This window comes from Cydia strobilella, chromosome 1, assembly GCF_947568885.1.
Source record: "Cydia strobilella chromosome 1, ilCydStro3.1, whole genome shotgun sequence".
Classification (NCBI taxonomy): domain Eukaryota; kingdom Metazoa; phylum Arthropoda; class Insecta; order Lepidoptera; family Tortricidae; genus Cydia; species Cydia strobilella.
Window position 1 is genome coordinate 322,671 of NC_086041.1, and position 19,494 is coordinate 342,164.

A 19,494-nucleotide genomic window follows, 5' to 3' on the forward strand; every position below is an offset into this window, starting at 1 on the left:
CTGTCCCTTGTATACTACGTACTGACCACAAGCCCCTACTATCGATTTTTGGACCACAGCGGGGTGTACCTGAAATAACGGCGAACAGGTTGCAGAGATATGCTATTTTCTTATCAGCATACAATTACACAATTGAGTACGTTCGAAGTGCAAATAACAGCGCAGATTTTTTATCAAGGGCGTCGTTGCCAGACCGTGCGGTAGACGACGGTGGTAGGGCCGTCGTGGCCGACCGCGCGACGTACATCAATTTTGTATTGGAGGGTAATTGTTTGCCAGTTACGTTGGATAAGTTACGCGAAGAAACAAAGAATGATAAGACCTTGAATAAAGTTACTCAATGCATATTGAAGGGGTGGCCACGCAAAACGAATGATTTAGCTATGAAACCTTTTCATCAATGCAGGTACCAATTGTCATTTGACAATGGTTGTGTAATGCGTGGACACAAACTTATCATTCCTAAATCTTTGCAACGCCAAATTGTTAACGAATTACATAACTCTCACTTTGGCATTGTAAAGACTAAAGCAGAGGCTCGCGCCCGGTTTTGGTTTCCCGGCATAGACTCGGTAATCAAACAGCTGATCGGCGCGTGTCCGGTGTGCGCGCAGCTACGGCCCTCTCCGCCTCGCGCGCCTATGTCTCCGTGGAAATATCCAACGCAGTCTTTTATGAGATTGCACATCGATTTCGTAGGCCCGATAAACGAACACACGTATCTTGTTGTAGTTGATGCTTATAGCAAGTGGGTCGAATGCTACGACATGAAAAACAATATATCGTCAGTAAAAGTTATTGAAAAATTGTATGATTTCATGTCGCGGTTTGGCGTACCCCAGACAATAGTTAGTGACAATGGTACATCGTTTGTAGCGTTGCAATTTAAATCATTTTGTGCCACAAATGGTATTAAGCATATAACTTCGCCGGTATACCACCCCCCCAGTAATGGCCAAGCCGAATCGTACACGAAAATTATTAAAAAAGGCATAAAAAGTGCATTATTGACATCGAGTGCAAACAAAGATGTCAATAATACTTTGTTAAAATATCTTTTTGATTACCGCAACTCGCGACATAGTACAACGGGGCAGTCTCCAGCGCGCCTAGTATTCGGTAGGCAGTTGAGGACTAGGCTAGACTTACTTACGCCACAGTCATCGCCCTCGTCCACTGAACTCGCCTCATTTGTTGAAAACAACCAGTGCTCGCAGCGTAATCACTATGGAGGTACCAGCAGAACACATTTCGCACCCAACGACGCGGTGTTGTACAAATCTTATGCAAACAAGAATAAGTTCTGCTGGCGCAACGGATGCGTTATCAAACGTATTGGCAAGTTATTATACCTTATACGCGACAATATAACACAGGAAACAGTGAAAAGACACTTTAATCAAGTTTTAAGAGATAAGGCTACAATGCCAGTAACTAATAAGAATACTAATCAAGGCCAACAGCGATTAGTGCCTACGAGAACAGTACCCCCCCTGTTTACTCTTCCGTCTGTACTAGAGGCTGGAACAGAGCCGGGGGGAGGAGAGGTCCAGAATATAGGCGATGTCATTAATCTACCATCAGCCGCGGTATCCGCCGCGGCGGCCGCGCCCGCTGTGCCGGCCGCGCCACCCGCGCCGTCCGCGCCGCCCGCGCCTCCCGCGGCCTCAGAGAGCGCTGCATCCGCGACTTCGTCGTCGCCGGCGGCTACCGACGCTACAGTTAACCCGTCAACTGTACAGGGTTCCAATGCGACGGCCAAACTAAAGAGGGATCGCCCTAAGATTAATTATAAGGCTTTCTTTTAATGTTTTTTTTGAATATGTGCTCTGATCTTATAAGGGAGGGATGTTATGTATGTAAAAGGGTAGTTGTAAGTGCATGCAAACGGTGGCTGCGTCCACCGTCATTCTTGAAAATATATTAGTTCATAAATGGCTGCCTTGCGTTTCTTTGTGCGCCCCGTAAAATATTTAACAGTTGGCTTGGACGGAATCTACACATTAATTTATTATTAGGTTCTCATAATTGAATTTTATGTAAACGAGCTTAAAGCGTTTCCAACTTTTCACTTTGTTCGATCAGATGTCGGATACGATAGTCAGCACTATTCCCCAAAGTAGGTTTTGGATTCGGTTTCGTTTCGTTTCGGTTTTTTTTCGGTTGCGATAAACCCGGACTCGGATCAGACCCAAAATCCGGATCCGGACCCTGACAGGGTCAGAATTTACTATATGTATTCTACTGTCTAATGCTCTAGTTTGGATCTGTACGTCTACACAGTTAACTGACAATTAAACCTCCTTACAGACATAGCGTCTACCAAATTATCCGTGAAGAGCGCACCTGTCCTGCCGGGCTAGCACATGATTGGCGCGAGAGTATCCCGCCGCGACATAGACTACCCGTCCCCCTTTAATTCATACAGTTAGTAAAAGACGGGTAGTCTATCTCGCGGCGAAATATTGTCGCGTTAATCATACGCTCGGCCTACTGTTAGTATATAAATTATATTTATTTAAAAAATATATATAGATCTCTACAGTTCGCGTTCAAAAGTGTTTGTGACAGTCTAATTATTCTATGAATGAAAATGAAAATGAAAATGAAAATGAAAAATGAAAATGAAAAAATGTTTATTGGTTCCTTACAAGTAGTTTACAGCATGGGATGGGATCTTCTTTTAAGCATTAGATATGCTTGTGACAGAAAACCCCGCTCTTCCGATGAATGAATGAAATCGTTTATTCATAATGAACATATGGAAATATAAGATCTTTAATTACAAGCAATGCGTCCCATGATATATTTAGACATCTACATCCATCGGGGTTCTAAACTCTATACGTTTAGACATCTTTTGTTTAGCTGCTAAAGGATGGTAGATACTTTTGATCAGATCGGCTGCCTGTAATGAGTTGCACCATACGCCAATAGATCGCTTACCGGCTTGGCCGGAATCCCGATAAATTAGCGGAATAAATCCCTCCGAGAAAAACGGCGTTTGACATGCCCGGGCAGCCTAATTGCGGCCCGTTCGTCGACGGCGGCACAGATTATATAATAGTTCTTACGAACAGATACTTATCTCTCAATGAAAACGAAAATACCTACCGTTTTGATACCTACAAAAAAAAAAAAAATGGAGTGACCTTCAACACGCCGCTCCCCGCACCGCGCGCGCCGACACAACGCTAGGGTTGCCGACGCTTCTTTCAAACACTTAGGTATCTTAGGTAGATATCTCACTATAAATGTGTCGTAAAAAACATTACCTACATCTTTAAAACAATTTAATAGTACCTACGTAGCTTGTTACGAAGATATTTACTCTGACATAGCGCGCGGTGACGTGCGTGCGTGAGCGCGCAACAACCAACCAACCAACAACCAACAACCAACTGGCTAGCTTGAGTCCCGCCGGCGGGAAGCGAGCCGTAGGTATAAATCCGAGCTCGCGCGGAGTTCCATAGGCCTTACGGCGGTCACTAGAACATTGTTATTCCGTAATCACTATTGAGTTATTATTACTATAGAGAAGCTATACAAAACAATGAAATTGTCGCAATCACAACCTGTACTACGCGATCAAAATGTTGTAAGCGCCGTATAATTCATGGCGCTTACGCGTTTAGGTCGCGAGATTCACGCTCCGCTTCTAAATATGGTTTGACGTTAAAACAACATCAACTTATGCAAAATACTAGTTCTCTGTGCCGGTTCTATACGTTAGTAATAATAGTTCAAAGGTACACACTGGAAGACCAAACATGGTCCTATCAACAAATTATGTCAACTTTATGATTGCTTTAATAACAAAATTTCCGTTAGACGCAGACATATTAAATTGGACCGCGAGCCAGGCGCAAATTTCGGTGGCTGCCATTCCTCAACCCACCAACGGAGCGGCAGCTGACGTTCACGAGGGTTCATCATACATAGCCGTTAACCACTATACGAGTTTTCGCCCGGGAGGCGATTGGTCATGGAAATCTGTTCCTGGCCCGCGGTCTAAATGTATTAAAACGGTCTTCAAATTCATTGCTTGACATGTTTCGCTCCATAAAGATGAGCTTTAACATTATAATAATAGGGGATATTACTGCAATGTTCTGCCACCAGAGTGCAGGACTAGCCTTTTTAGTAAACCATAGAGTAACTTATACATACTGTACCCTTAACAGGTTTTTAACAAGTTTTCAGAGACAATAAAATATGACATTGATGCATCAAGGCGGTTTGCTTACAGAGGATCTACCGGGAAACGCGAATCCGAAAATTCGCTATCTGCCTCTTGACCTCGTGACAGAGGTTGTTGAATAAATAAATTTTCTTGTTTCACGATAAACCCTCAGATTGCCTAGTGGCGCCCTGGCGCCCCCTACGCAGAGTTTCGCGTAATATTGTAATTAATTTCTAGTTGAAATATTCCAGTAATAACAAATTTCGTTTATCCATTTTTCATTGATGTACGTTCTGTGGTTATAAAATCTACAAGATTAGGAGAATGACGTTACACATTGCGTCGGTAAACATTCCCTGAGCCGGACGCGTGCCCGTGTCCAGTGACTGTCCCGGACATGTCCCAGTTTCCAACTCCCGCTCTATTTGTTTAGGGGCGCACCCTCGCGACGTAAATAAACTATGCTAATCAGTGGCTCGGTAAAGCTAATCACATTATGATAATTGATCTCATGATTGGTCATTTGCATTTACGTGTTTTTTAGGGTTCCGTACCCAAAGGGTAAAAACGGGACCCTATTACTAAGACTCCGCTGTCCGTCTGTCTGTCTGTCACCAGGCTGTATCTCATGAACCGTGATAGCTAGACAGTTGAAATTTTCACAGATGATGTGTTTCTGTTGCCGCTATAACAACAAAGACTAATAAAAAGTACGGTGCCCTTGGGTAGGGCAGGATTTATAGGGTTCGGTACCCAAAGGGTAAACGGGACCCTATTACTAAGACCCCGCTGTCCGTCTGCCCGTCTGTCTGTCACCAGGCTGTATCTCATGAACCGTGATAGCTAGACAGTTGAAATTTTCACAGATGATGTATTTCTGTTGCCGCTATAACAACAAATACTAAAAAGTACGGAAAACCCTCGGTGCGCGAGTCCGACTCGCACTTGGCCGGTTTTTTTAGAGTTTGGGGGTGAACTGCTCCTTCTATTTCTTTAAAATTTTGGTACTATTTTTTTGTAGGTTGATTTGAAAGGACATGCACGCAACGAGACAAGCAGAGAGAGCGGAAAAGTCCCCATAAGTTACACAAAGTAAAGCTTGTACAATTGTCTAACTCAGTATCAAAGCAATAAAGAACACAAATTTTGATAAAAGTTAAGAGGTGTACAGTAAAGTCATACATACGCCGGAAGTACATACATACATACATACATATAATCACGCCTATTTCCCGGAGGGGTGGGCAGAGACCACGGATTTCCACTTGCTACGATCCTGACATACCTCTTTCGCTTCCTTCACTTTCATAACATTCCTCATACACGCTCGCCGGTTTAGGGTGTTCTTGACCTGGCCTTTCTTCAGGATTTCCCCGATCTGATCAGAGAAAGTCCGCCGAGGTCTGCCCCTTCCAACTCCCGTTTCTACCTCTCCCTTATCCACTCTCTTTGTTAGCCTTCTTTCACTCATTCTTACATTCATTCATTCTCATTATTCATTTTCACGCCGGAAGTATTTGTGATAATAAAGAAATATGAAAAGAGACTCCTTGTAAAATATAAGCTATTCGCGTATTCGTACCTTTTTTATAAAACGGGCCCTTGGTCAAATTTACAGGAAAGCATTAGGCCACGAGAGTCGTTATGGGCACTTTTATGGACTGATAATGATAAAGATAAAAGATATTTATTCGTGACGATCACAAGTACGAACATGTACAGAGAACAACAGCAAGAAAAGAAGAAATCATCAAGCATCACGAAATGATGACATTTATATTCTATACTACAGGAAATTTCGTTCGTGTACTGATAGTTAATTCGACACGTATAATATAGCCACGGAACTGCGCTCCAGAACTCGAGTTGTAGATGTAGGTGTCCAGACCGCTAAGCTTAAGTGGGACTGGGCTGGGCATGTCTGCCGCATCCACCCTGAAAGGTGGGCCGAAATGGTTACCGAGTGGGACCCACGGAACACCATAGATGGTGCTGGCCGGGGTGCAGGCAGGCCGAAAAGGAGATGGCGGGACGACTTGGACGCATTTTATCCGGATTGGCGGGACACTAAAAACGACAGGGTGGAGGAAACGAGGGGAGGCCTTTGCCCAGCAGTGGGACACTAAATTGAAAAATGAAAAGCGTTTATTGGTTACAATATTGTGTACAGAAAATTATGGTTGGAATCTCCAAGTAAGTAAAATTATACGTGTGGCAGATCCCGCTCTTCCTACCAAAGTTAGATACAAAGTAACCGAACATATACTTAAAATGAATATCTTACAAACTAAACTAAACTAAAATTAGGCTAGTAAAAAATAATAATAATAGATTTATTCATTATTCTGGTTACCAATAAATACAGGCCCTTACCTAAGATACTTGTCTTCGCCTTGCCTTGCGTCCGTCGCAGGAAATATCTATTCACTGGGCATAAAACAATTTCCGTGATCGTAATATTTGTATTACCTACTTATGTATCGGAAGTTTATTCACACATATATTTTTAAGTATCTAAATACAATAAGAAACTACAAACTGATTTTATGACAAATAACAACATTCGCGTGACTTGACTTATAAATGTCAAAGGCAATAAGGAACTTTTGACATATAATTTGTCAAAGGACTGTCTCATTTCAAACATAGACAGAGATAATTATACTTTTTTTTGTGTAACACTAGTACTAGCATTGTACTAGCACCCGAAAGAAAAGGATGAGTATAGTTTTTTTGTTCTTATTTACTGACAATGTGGTTTGACCAACTATACCTACTATATTAAGCACAGAATAAATAATAGTACTATCGATATCGTTAACCGTACCAATAAGGAATATAGGAAAAATTTAGTGTTTGCGCGGTTTGATCATAATATCAAGTTGCATATAAATAAGTTGACAGAGGTATTATTATAATTATATAAAAGTCCTTATTTACTCGTAATTATATAACTTCTTGCCTGATTCACTTAAACCAAAGATAGATATAACTCCGTAATAGATAGATACAGTTTAAGTTTCATTTGGCCGAATTTCATTTCCCAGCTTTACATAATCCAACCTAACCTAACCCAACCTAGTACGTCATTTTCATTTCCCAACTATGGAGTTGGGAAATGAAACGGTTGCGAAATACATAATTATTTGGTAACGAATGGTTTGTCAAATGAAACTTTGGCGAAAAGTTGGTTGCCAAGTGAAATTCGGCAATACAATTGTCGCCAAAAAGGGAGTACAGGGTCTGGCTGTCTGTTCGTCTGTCACATCAGCCTAATATTTGTTCCGAAACTACTAGACCAATTAAGTTGACATTTGGTACTCGTATGTAAGTCTGGGACCAAACGATCATGTCACGTATATAAATGAACTTTAAATATAGGAGCCATATGGATGGTATAGAAAGGATGCCAATCTCTTATGGCAGAATTGTTGCTAAAGTGACCGCTTTCAGCTTTAAATATTAGTTCCTAATCTCTCCGGTGGCGCTAGTTAGGCTCTAGGACATGAGTATAACATGAACCATATAAGCAAAGATAGATATAACTCCGTAATAGATGGATACAGTCTAAGGAAAAAACGTGCCTTGAAAATCACGAAAATTTGATTCTCGATCAGATGGCGCCACTAGTTTTGGCCTACTCTCGTATAGAGGGCGTTGACAGTTTCGTTTGTTATTTATAATTTTATCGCATATTAGTGAAAGAACATGGGTCAAAATCATATAAAAATAATTAATGCAAATAAAAAAATCATTTATCCATATTTAAATACATTTTAACGTATTTTTATAAATCTTCATTTTTAGTTTTAAAGTATGTCGATAGATGGCAGTGAATTTACAGTGGTTACAAAAGTTACTATGACAGTACCGCTCTATCTTATTATATCCTCTTTGCTTAAACTAATAAAATAGTAACAAACTTCTTTCAAGCGTCTCTTATCCATGAGTATGACGTGAGACATATTATCGGACAGAAGAAAAACTTTGACAGTGACATATTATTGCAAAAGTGCACATTGCGGTATGGATGGTATAGAAAGGATCGCAATCTCTTATGGCAGAATTGTTGTAAAAGTGACCGCGTTAAGCTTTAAATAATAGTTCCTAATCTCTCCGGTGGCGCTAGTTAGGCTCTGGGACATGAGTGTAACATGAGCCATATAAGGCAACAAATAACCCGACCAAATTACGTAGGTTGTTTTTGGTAGTATTTCGGTGTATGGTGGCGCCGCCTAATTACTGTTTTTTGATGGACACTTTTCATACATAGAGATTTGGCTCCTTTATACAGTCTCCATGCATTGCGGTTTTAACTATGGATGGTATAGAAAGGATCGCAATCTCTTATGGCAGAATTGTTGTAAAAGTGACCGCGTTAAGCTTTAAATAATAGTTCCTAATCTCTCCGGTGGCGCTAGTTAGGCTCTGGGACATGAGTGTAACATGAGCCATATAAGGCAACAAATAACCCGACCAAATTACGTAGGCTGTTTTTGGTAGTATTTCGGTGTATGGTGGCGCCGCCTAATTACTGTTTTTTGATGGACACTTTTCATACATAGAGATTTGGCTCCTTTATACAGTCTCCATGATCGGACAGAAGAAAAACTTTGACAGTGACATATTATTGCAAAAGTGCACATTGCGGTTTTAACTAAAAACTAAAAACTAATGATAGCTCAAATGCAACGACGTGTTAAATTAGATTTACTTGGTTATTTAACATATCAATAAGTATTTCATAAATTATTTTCATGAGATGTGAGTAAGTAATATCAATCCATTGATTCTGTAGAACATGTACTAATTCAACATATTTTTTTTATGTAAAAACCCGAGTGTAATACAAAATAAATAAATAATAAAATAAATAAATAAATATTATAGGGACATTCTTACACAAATTGGCTAAGTCCCACGGTAAGCTCAAGAAGGCTTGTGTTGTGGGTACTCAGACAACGATATATATAATACCTATACAAATACTTAAATACATAGAAAACATACATGACTCAGGAACAAATATCTGTGTTCATCACACAAATAAATGCCCTTACCGGGATTCGAACCCAGGACCATCGGCTTCACAGGCAGGGTCACTACCCACTAGGCCAGACCGGTCGTCACGCACGAAATGTACAATTTAAATACGCGACGCGCAATATACGCGATATAATCCGCTTTCATAGTTTTATTTCATGAGTAACAATAATTATTATAATTTAAAGTCACCTGTTTGTCACATTTATCTGTTTAAAATCAACTCAATCATCATACATTATTTATACCAAATGTATTCGCTATCAAATTCGCTCCTTACAAATTTACCTTTCAATGCGCCGACCCCTGCACACAGTTCGCGTTCGCACCCCAGTACCAACATCAAAGATATGTATTTTTATGTCCCTATTTTTATATAGTTAAGGTCTAAAATTGTATACTTATATTTGATGACTACTGCCTATAGTGTCGCACCCTTAACAATGGAATAAAGCTGCTCCAAATTTGGGGTTCCGTGTTTAATATATTTGGGGTTGATGGAATTGAAGCGGAAGAGAATTATTGTTTGATCTCTATCGGCTTAATGGCCCCGAGTATGGTCGACAATAATACGAGTATGTGATAATTGCAAACACGATTGTGATATTTGCTTCAGTAGGTAAGTGTTTGATGTATTTATGTCATTTATTGCACATAAACAAGTTTACACAAAATAGACTTAACAGAAATAAAACTATGTAAACGGATTATATCGCGTATATTGAAATTATAATACATCCCGACGTTTCACAAACGTTTTATAAATTCAATATACGCGTTATAATCCGTTTTCATAGGTTTATTTCATGAGTAACTATCGCGGTAACCGAAGACAATATTATAGACCTAACAGAGTAAAAGATACCCATAATACCCTTGCTTTTGAACTTATTTTTATTTAAGAACACCAGTTCATAATACCGAGATAGGAAGTATGTAGGTACTTAATAAGATTAGCTGTTTTGCCGTAACAGGACAGAATGCAAAAATATTATATTTATATTTCTCTTTATTAATCTTTTTTCTTAAGTTAGGATTTTTAAAATATGTATATAAAAGTAAAATATAACAAAATACATATAAACACATTATAAAAAACCTAACCTAGGGTGCCGCCAGCAGCGAGGCAGGGCCCAAGCTGCCGGTGGTCAGGGCCGCAGAGAGAGGAACCGGCGGACTATCCGCGCCGTGTCCAAGATCACCGCCTTCTGCATCTGACCCTTGATCCAACCACCCAGCGAGAGTCTCTCTAGGTGTTGGTCGAGACTCTTCGCAATGAGACCGTTCGCTGACACGACTATAGGAACAATGATCGTCGAGTCAACATTCCACATGGCGGTTATCTCGTGAGCCAAGTCTAGGTACTTGCTGGACTTGTCCTTCTCGGCCTTCACGAGATTCTCATCATGGGGGATGGTGACGTCGACGAGCACAGCCCGGCGCTGCGTTCGATCTATCAGCACGATGTCAGGCTTATTGGCTACAACCATATCGTTAAAGCGTCTTGCCTCTGTTCTGTCGTCTGAGATGGAGTAAGAAATACCGTTAGCAACTCTTCTAACTCGATTCAATGAAACAATTAAACGTATTTGCTTGTCAATAATACTCACAAAACTAACATAAATGCCCGTTTTTGCAGACACGACACTAATACTGCACTAAAATACTGAGGTGCCGTCGGAAAGTTTCCAAAATTGCAAATTTTCCAACATCAGAAACTCTCATATTGTTGAGAATCAATATTTTCCGTTTACTAAATCAGTTTCTTTTAGTTCCTATGAAATTTTCCTGAAACTTGTATATCTGTAGTCAAAAGCGTTGCTATTTTCATGGTTGTGTTTGGAAGTGACGACATCCGCTACATCTACATATCGCCACATGGGGCTTCTGACAACAATTGCACCATTAATACAATATACTTATTTCCATACTTATAACCATAGAGTAACTTATACTAGAGCGGTACTGTCATAGTAAATTTTGTAACCCCAGTAAATTCACTGCTATCTGTCGACACACTTTAAAACTAAAAATAAATATTTATAAAAATACGATAAAATGTATTTAAATATGGATAAATGTTTTTTTTATTTGCATTAATTATTTTTATATGATTTTGACCCATGTTCTTTCACTGGTATGCGTTAAAATTATAAATAACAAACGAAACAGTCAACGCCCTCTATACGAGTGTAGGCCAAAACTAGTGGCGCCATCTGATCGAGAATCAAATTTTCGTGATTTTCGAGGCACGTTTTTTCCTTAGACTGTATCCATCTATTACGGAGTTATATCTATCTTTGCTTATAACTATAGTTGCCTGTTTCTACACACATGTCCCAAAGCCTACGTTAACTATTCTCAATGGCGTTAGTTTCGCAAGTGATTACCAAGTCGCGACGACATCCGCTCCATACCGCGATTATCGCCACATGGGGTCTCTGACAACAACACCCTCTATACAATATATTTCCGCTGTTCTTTGCTAATATAATGTGGGATAAGTATCAGAGCATTAAGTACAGTCAGCATACTCAGCATCATACCATGCCACGGCACGGTATGTGCCATGTGGCTCATACCGTGTAAGCTGAGTAAAGGGGCCCACTGACTATCAGTCCGCCGGACGATATCGGCCTGTCAGTTGTTCGGAACTGTCAAATTTTTGTTCTAACTGACAGGCCAATATCGTCCGGCGGACTGATAGTCAGTGGGCCCCTTAAGGACCATTTAGCGCAACTTCATTTTGTGCAATTATTTTTAGTGTTAGTTTTATGTAATATGTTGTGCTAATGAATAGTTTTTCTTTCTCTTTTCTTTCTTTTCATCAGATAAATCGAAGCATTAAGGATGTGGGCGAGGCAGAAAAAAACTGATTTCATAAAACGCCGCGATATTCTCATGTTTATCGTCACGTCACGCACATTCACTACTCGAGGGCCGGAGGACAATTGAAATTCACATTGTGACATCAAGATATCTAAATACATAATTTCAGTCCCCCGCGCATCTCGCGCCAATAAATGTACGTTGTACGGATAAGTCGCATCGCATCGCACGCATCGGACGCATCGCAGGCATTGCACGGCGTCTATACTGTCCGCGCGCCAATTCCGTGCATTCGGAGGTCGAGGAAGTGGGGGGGTGTGCGCTGCGCCCGTACGTACAAAATGACACCACTCTGTCATGACGCCCAACATTCTTAACATTCCTCAGCCGTGCACGGAATTCGCGCGCGGACAGTAGAAATCATTCACATCGTTTATAAATCATTTTAATGTCACAATGTTAGTTGGCATCCTCCGGGTGTATGCCTACAGTCGAGTTCATAAATAATATTATACATTTCTTCACATTAATCCATTGCACAATGTGTACATATTTATGAACCCGACTGTACGAAATCGGCTCGTAATGAAGTCACGATTATCATAACCTAATCGGCAAATAATCGGCCCTACATCTATCTGTCAATAGTAAATTTGTGGACGGTAATAAAAGCGTCTAAACTATCCTCTGTAATAAGTACAGTTAATAAACTGCTTGAGCTCGGGGTCGAAACTCAGTTACGACAATAACGAGTTAAAGATTAGTCGGGTCGACTAACCCTCTCAAAGTTAAAGCAGTAGTTTCACTCTATAAAAGACATGTAAGGAATTTAATTTCAGAACCATTTCACAGTGACAATAGCATGAGGTCCCTAGCGAACAGTGACAACTGTTACAAGGTACGAAATGGGACGGAAATTTAATTCTTTGTACTATAGCCGCAGGGCGGACACGCCATACATCAAATATTATTTGCGTTTCTATGTGTGAACGGCACGACTGTACACGCGTCATGCGTCATTGTGTGAGTAAGTTATAAACAGTACTGAGCGTTTGGCAAAAGCTTGTCAATCTGGTGTCGCGGGGCGAGGTAATTCGAATCGGGGCGGGGCGGTGCATGGCCGTTCTGTACGATAATACAATTACTTATTTTGTGCTAATGCGACAAGGTTTCTCAATTAACGGTGTGGTGGTAATGCACTTTTTACAGTCATCTGTGGTAAGTATTTTACACAACGGAGTACAAAACTATTTAACACGAATTTGGTTACACAGCTTATTTATTTTTACGCTCTATAAGGAAATACAATTGGGCAGGGCACATAGCGAGGATGAAAAATAACAGATGGACAAAAATAGCAACAAATTGGAATCCAAAGATTGGTAAGAGAAAAAAAGGCAAACCTAAAACAAGATGGGAAAAAGACCTAATAGAAACAATAGTAAAAGACTGGACAGAAATGGCAACAGACAGACAAAAATGGAAAAAAATGTTGGACAAATACTTTAATATAATAGAATAAGGCGATTCGTAAGAGGCCTAGGTCAAAAAGACCTTACGAACATGCATATGGAAGAAACATACAATAAATATTAATAATTGTTACATTAAATGTCAACAGTTTGTATAATAAAGGCTTTAATAATAATAATAAGGAAATATTCAGGTTCGCCGAAACATAAACTGAGCGAAGTGAGCTATCGTGTGCATATTAAAAACATTTCCGTATGAACCTTAAGCCCTGAAGCGTATGATATAAACTACTTCTATTAATTTGCTTTGTCTACAACAATAGCAGAGAAGGGTTAAGGATTAGTCGGGTCAACTCGCTTACTCGCTAACCCTCTACTGCTGACTAACGCGATCACGACTTATTAGCAAGCCCTGGGCAAGAATCTATCATGTCATGCATAATTTTGATATCCTCGAGAAGTGAATGTGACAAAAAATGGCCGCCATTTACTTGTAATCAGCTTGTAATCTAATTTCCGTACCCAAAGGGTAAAAACGGGACCCTATTACTAAGACTCCGCTGTCCGTCTGTCTGTCACCAGCAGGCTGTATCTCATGAACCGTGATAGCTAGGCAGTTGAAATTTTCACAGATGATGTATTTCTGTTTCCGCTATAACAACAAATACTAAAAAGTACGGAACCCTCGGTGGGCGAGTCTGACTCGCACTTGGCCGGTTTTTTGATTTAAGGTCTGTTTTTTAATTCCGTAGACTAAAATGACGTTTCATGGGTAAGACATGACATTTCTTAGTACCACATGAAATGTCATTTTAGTCTACGGAATAAAAAAACAGAATATACAGTCACTTAGGGGCCTAGCCAACATGACAATCGTACATCGACAAAGGCCAACAATGAAAAGCAAACATGTATCGGGATGATAGATGCTAGGAAAAGTCATGTGACTATTTCCATACCTACATCGAAGCGCGTAATCAAAATATCTTAGAATACATTTCTTGTGTTGAACCATAAGAACGACATAACGTGATTTTTTTGCGAGCTTTTTTATGCAAAATATTAATATAAAAACCCACAAAATCATCATTTATTTTAATGACAGAGAAATTCCAACACATCGTCAATTATTGGCTATAAGCATAGTTACATTTAAAACTTTCGCGGTTTAAACACATATTAAATCACATTTAGAAACGGGTCTATCGCGAATTTATTTTGTTACCTTTATTTACCGACGTTTCGACACAGGTTTCACTGGTCGTGGCTAACTGACGTCCCAGCAAAATGTCAATACAGAGATTTTTGTCTAAATGTGATTTAATATGAGCATAGTTGGTGGTGGGGAAATACGAGGGACGCCAACGCACGACGTGGTAAAAATATTAACTTTTATGGGACGATATCTTCAGACTATTTGGCAGTTGCCAATTGTCAATTAAACAATTATGCCCCACTCCCACACCCACTAAGGCGGCGCCACGGTTATGCAAGAAGCGAATAGGAACTTCGTTGTTTATTTACTTAGTCAATCCTTAATTAGAACTGACATTGTGGCAATTAAGTACATAATATATACGGAGAACATGATTTCTGCTTAAATATTAATGCCAAATTAGATACTAGCAGCAGCTAACTGTTCATTGCTGAGTACTTACTTACGTTCACATAACTTGGCTGCCAGTTTATCCTGGAACCATGTTTGACAGCTGGAAGGCGGGAGGGCGATATTTGATTTGGCTTGTTTGTGTTTGCGTGTTCACTGAACTGTACATACTCGTATTACTCAAACGAGTATGTACAGTTCAGTACCTTCATGACCTATTTATAATGCTTGTTACTAGCTTTATAAATAGGTAATGCAAACTGTGAATTTGTAACTTGTGTGACCGACCGCCGACCGCCTGTTGTCTGCCTCTACAATTATTTTTTTCATTTGTATGTTTTTACTGTGTGCCAATAAAGAGTATTGTATCTATCTATCTATCTTCCGGATAAAAAAAATTTTTGTTACAAATAACAATTAGTAATGATTACTAATATTTTATTTTGTTTTGAATTTATGTAAATATTTTTGGCATAAACGAAAGTGTGTTACAACTTTTCACTTAGATATGCAAGAACGAGCAGCAAAATCCTTTTATTTCTAACCTAACTTATCATAGCATTAATATTCAATTTGTCCATATCTGGCAATTCTCACTCGCGCACCATTCGCAAATCAACGCAGATATTTAGATGAATTTAACCTTCAAAAAACTGCCATTTGAGGCCTGCCTTTGCCAGTTTAAGTTGAAAATATATGGAGCAGATCTGCTACTATATAAGCATACCATCATCATCCTGTCCAGGCCGGTTTCGGCCTCGGCGACTGGGTTTTTCTGGTTAGTGAGAGCGACGATCGTGAGCTCTCAGGTGGCTGACGTAGCCTATTTTCGCAGTAAATGTACGACCACACTCACCGCAGGTCAGCACCCCTCCGACAAAATTATAGTTTATGACCGCAGGTGGTCGGGCCTTTAACTGGTCACGCTTCGCGTCGAGTTCGAATCCCCTCTTAAGCATACGAAAGGTTAATGAATGAATAAGATTGATGCAGAATATACATTTCCACGTGAGATTAAGAAATAGGTAGACATAACTTTCAAAAGTTCAAAAGTCAAATTTCTTCTTGCCTACAATACTTTCTTTTTGTTCCAGATTGGAGCGGCCGTGCGTCTGGTCGCCGGCGCTCGGCACACTCCCAGGCGCCGGCTGTGCTGCTCGCGCACTTTGACACCACCGTGTCTCAGGTTAGTAGCCTAGGAGAACTTTTACTACTTATATATTGTATATATAACGAACGAGTACATCCGTGGCAGTCTCGCAGTCCGTGACGTAGCGGAGAAGCTCGAAGAATGTCGCCTCCGGTGGTTCGGCCACGTTTGTCGCAGGCCAGCTGACTACGTAGGAAACATATGCCTTGACGGCCCTCGACCCCAGGGCAGACCAAAAAAGCGATGGCTCGATGTCGTGAAAGCCGATATGAGCGTAAACGGGCTAACACGAGAGGACGCCCAGGATCGCGCAAAGTAGAGAAAGGCTAGTAGGAAAGCGGACCCTGGCAAAGGCCGGGATAACGCTGGGTAAAAGAAGAAGATATTGTATATATGTAAAATAGTGTCGTCTTTTTACACAACATACTTATTAACTACCATAAAGGCTCGAGGCCCTGTGAAATATAACTATGAAATTTCTAATATTGATCGTGGACAGCGCTAGAGCGTTAGATCTTGTTATTCTGTAAACAAACTTCCGCAAGAAACTCACACATTGGTTCAGATTCGAGTGTATGGAACTGCGGAACATCATCATTCGCTTGCCCTTGTCCCATTCACTTGGGATCGGCGCAGCATGTCTTTTTCTTCCATACATCTCTGTCATCCGTCATCTCATCATTCACTTGCGTTAGTTTCATATCATCCACCTTTTCCTCGGTTTTCCTCTCCTCGTACTTCCCTCCACATTCATTCTTAATACCTTTCTCGTCACATGACTTTCATCCCTCCGCATCCGCATCATCACATGCCCGCAAGAAACTCACACATTGGTTCAGATTCGAGTGTATGGAACTGCGGAATATATTTGCACTAAAATGAAATACATATTTGATAACTCCGTTTATCGACACTTCGCTTTTAAGGACCCCAAAATATTCACCAAACGTTTTATACTCGACTGTTATTTTCTCTTTATTGTATCTTGAGTTCTTGATTCGCAACTAAGAAACAATTTTTTTTATAGTAGTCACACTTCTTGTTCCTTGCGTTATCCCGGCATTTTGCCACGGCTTATGGGAGCCTGGGGTCCGCTTGTATAGTAGTCACACTAGTACAAAGTACAAAGTTGCACCCATAACAGAAAAAGTAAGGGCAAATCGCCTAGCATGGTACGGGCATGTGATGCGGAGGGATGAAAGTCATGTGACGAGAAAGGTATTGAGAATGAATGTGGAGGGAGGTACGAGGAGAGGAAAACCGAGGAAAAGGTGGATGGACTGTGTGAAAGATGATATGAAACTAACGCAAGTGAATGATGAGATGACGGGTGACAGAGAGGTATGGAAGAAAAAGACATGCTGCGCCGACCCAAGTGAATGGGACAAGGGCAAGCGAATGATGATACCTAATACGAAAGAAAAAGTGACCAAGCGAGAACGGGATCGAACCGGCGTCTTCAGATTAAGCGAGGTTTAGACTAGCAAGAACTTGCATGCAATTTTCGTTACATTGCGGTATTTGATCAACCTTTTGAATACAGTTTACTTTAGTAGTCGGCAATGTAACTTAAATTGCATGCAAGTTTTTCGCTTAATGTGGTATATCGCACTGATTTCTTAGGTTGCGATTATAGTTCGAACAACTCGGGACCACCGTCGTTTTTTCGCACTGGAAACGCCGGAGGTGATTTTAGGTCTCGATTTGCGTCGACTTTCAATATTTAAACTACTTTTTGAGGCTCATACTTATAGCTAGCCTTGTGAACAGCCTTGCGCCTATAAAAGCCACAGGTGACCCCAGCATCTGTATGGTCCTCACGTCGCCTCCCTCTCGGCAGTTCCCGCACGTTTTCGCCGAGTGAAAGATACCCCCAAAACTGGAATCAATTAGATAAGTATCCCCCCTTCCCCCTAGGGCTGTAGGGACACTTTGCTAATAAGGGACTAATCAGGACGCTTAGCCATCGCGACAACCGGTAATCGTTTACGACAATTAAAAAAACCGGCCAAGTGCGAGTGGGACTCGCGTTCCAAGGGTTCCGTACGTTACACAATTTTTAATAATGTATTTTTTTAATGTGAAACGTGAGTGAAATGTCTTTTAAAAACCCGTAGGGGTTGGATCAAAAACTAAGTAATTAAGTCCGACGCATGCTTGACTGCAAATTTCTAATAGGTTTTCCTGTAATCTATACGTAAAGAACTATTTTGTGTATTATTACATCTTTAGACCCAGTAGTTTCGGAGAAAATGGGCTGTGACAGACGGACAGACAGACGCACAGTGATCCTATAAGGGTTCCGTGTTTTTAATTTTACCTATGGAACCCTAAAAATAATTAAACTACTTATAATTATTTGATTTGTGTTATTATTCTTATTATACTTAAGTCTCTCTCTGTGGTCGCTCCCTCATGACTGAGGATCGTGGTCATCAGTGGATGTGGAATTGTGGATGCTCCACACCTGGTTCTTTTAATCTGCCTCCATCGGTGCCTGTCCATCGCGTCTCTGACGACCGAGCAAAAGCTGGTTGAGGATGGGGCCCCTTTTACTTGATCGCTCCATCTAGTTGGAGACCGTCCCCGGCCTCGTTTGTCCACGTATACTTAAGTAGTCATACCCAAAAAGCGCCAAGCGTTTAAAAGGCTACTTATACCTGTGAAATTTGGTGTCGCAAAGTCGTTAGTTCTGTTCCAGCCCTGCGCACTAACACACATATCGTAAACCCACTAACCTTATTCTTGTCCTATCTAGGGGACGTAGTGTGACAATCATTAATCATTTATTAAGGCCTTTTGTGTGTATTGGAGCTTTTTTGCATGCTCTGAAAGAATGCTCTTGTCTAATGGAAATGTCAATTCATTTGGCAGGGTCACATCTGCAGCCAATTTATATAATTTGAGAGTGTGACAAACCCTGTGTGTCTTTTAGTCTTATAAATACAAATGCAATTACGAGGCGTGTAGAACGAGAGGTCCATTTTTCGCCTGGTGTTTCGTCGTATGATGTAGCTAAGAAGGCAAGATATTTCCGCATAGGTATCATTTGATTTGTACGTGATGTAATGCACTTAAGAAAGAAAGCTGGGTGGATACCAGCAAACAAATCAATTAGAAAAATGTCCCTTCACGGATCCTAATATTCCCAGAAGGACTTATCTGGAGAATGGAACGAAAATTTGGTTAGCGGGTCTACAATATGTGTTTA

General features: G+C 40.5%; 1 protein-coding gene across 1 annotated transcript in view; it reads left to right on the forward strand.

The window, feature by feature from the left end:
• The window catches only part of LOC134748000 (uncharacterized), a 448,054-nt gene that overhangs the window by 214,080 nt on the left and 214,480 nt on the right, over nt 1-19,494 (forward strand). Inside the window, exon 41 of the mRNA XM_063682700.1 lies at nt 16,228-16,319. Within this exon, the coding sequence (XP_063538770.1) occupies nt 16,228-16,319 (92 nt within the window). The remainder of the gene's footprint in view (nt 1-16,227; nt 16,320-19,494) is intronic.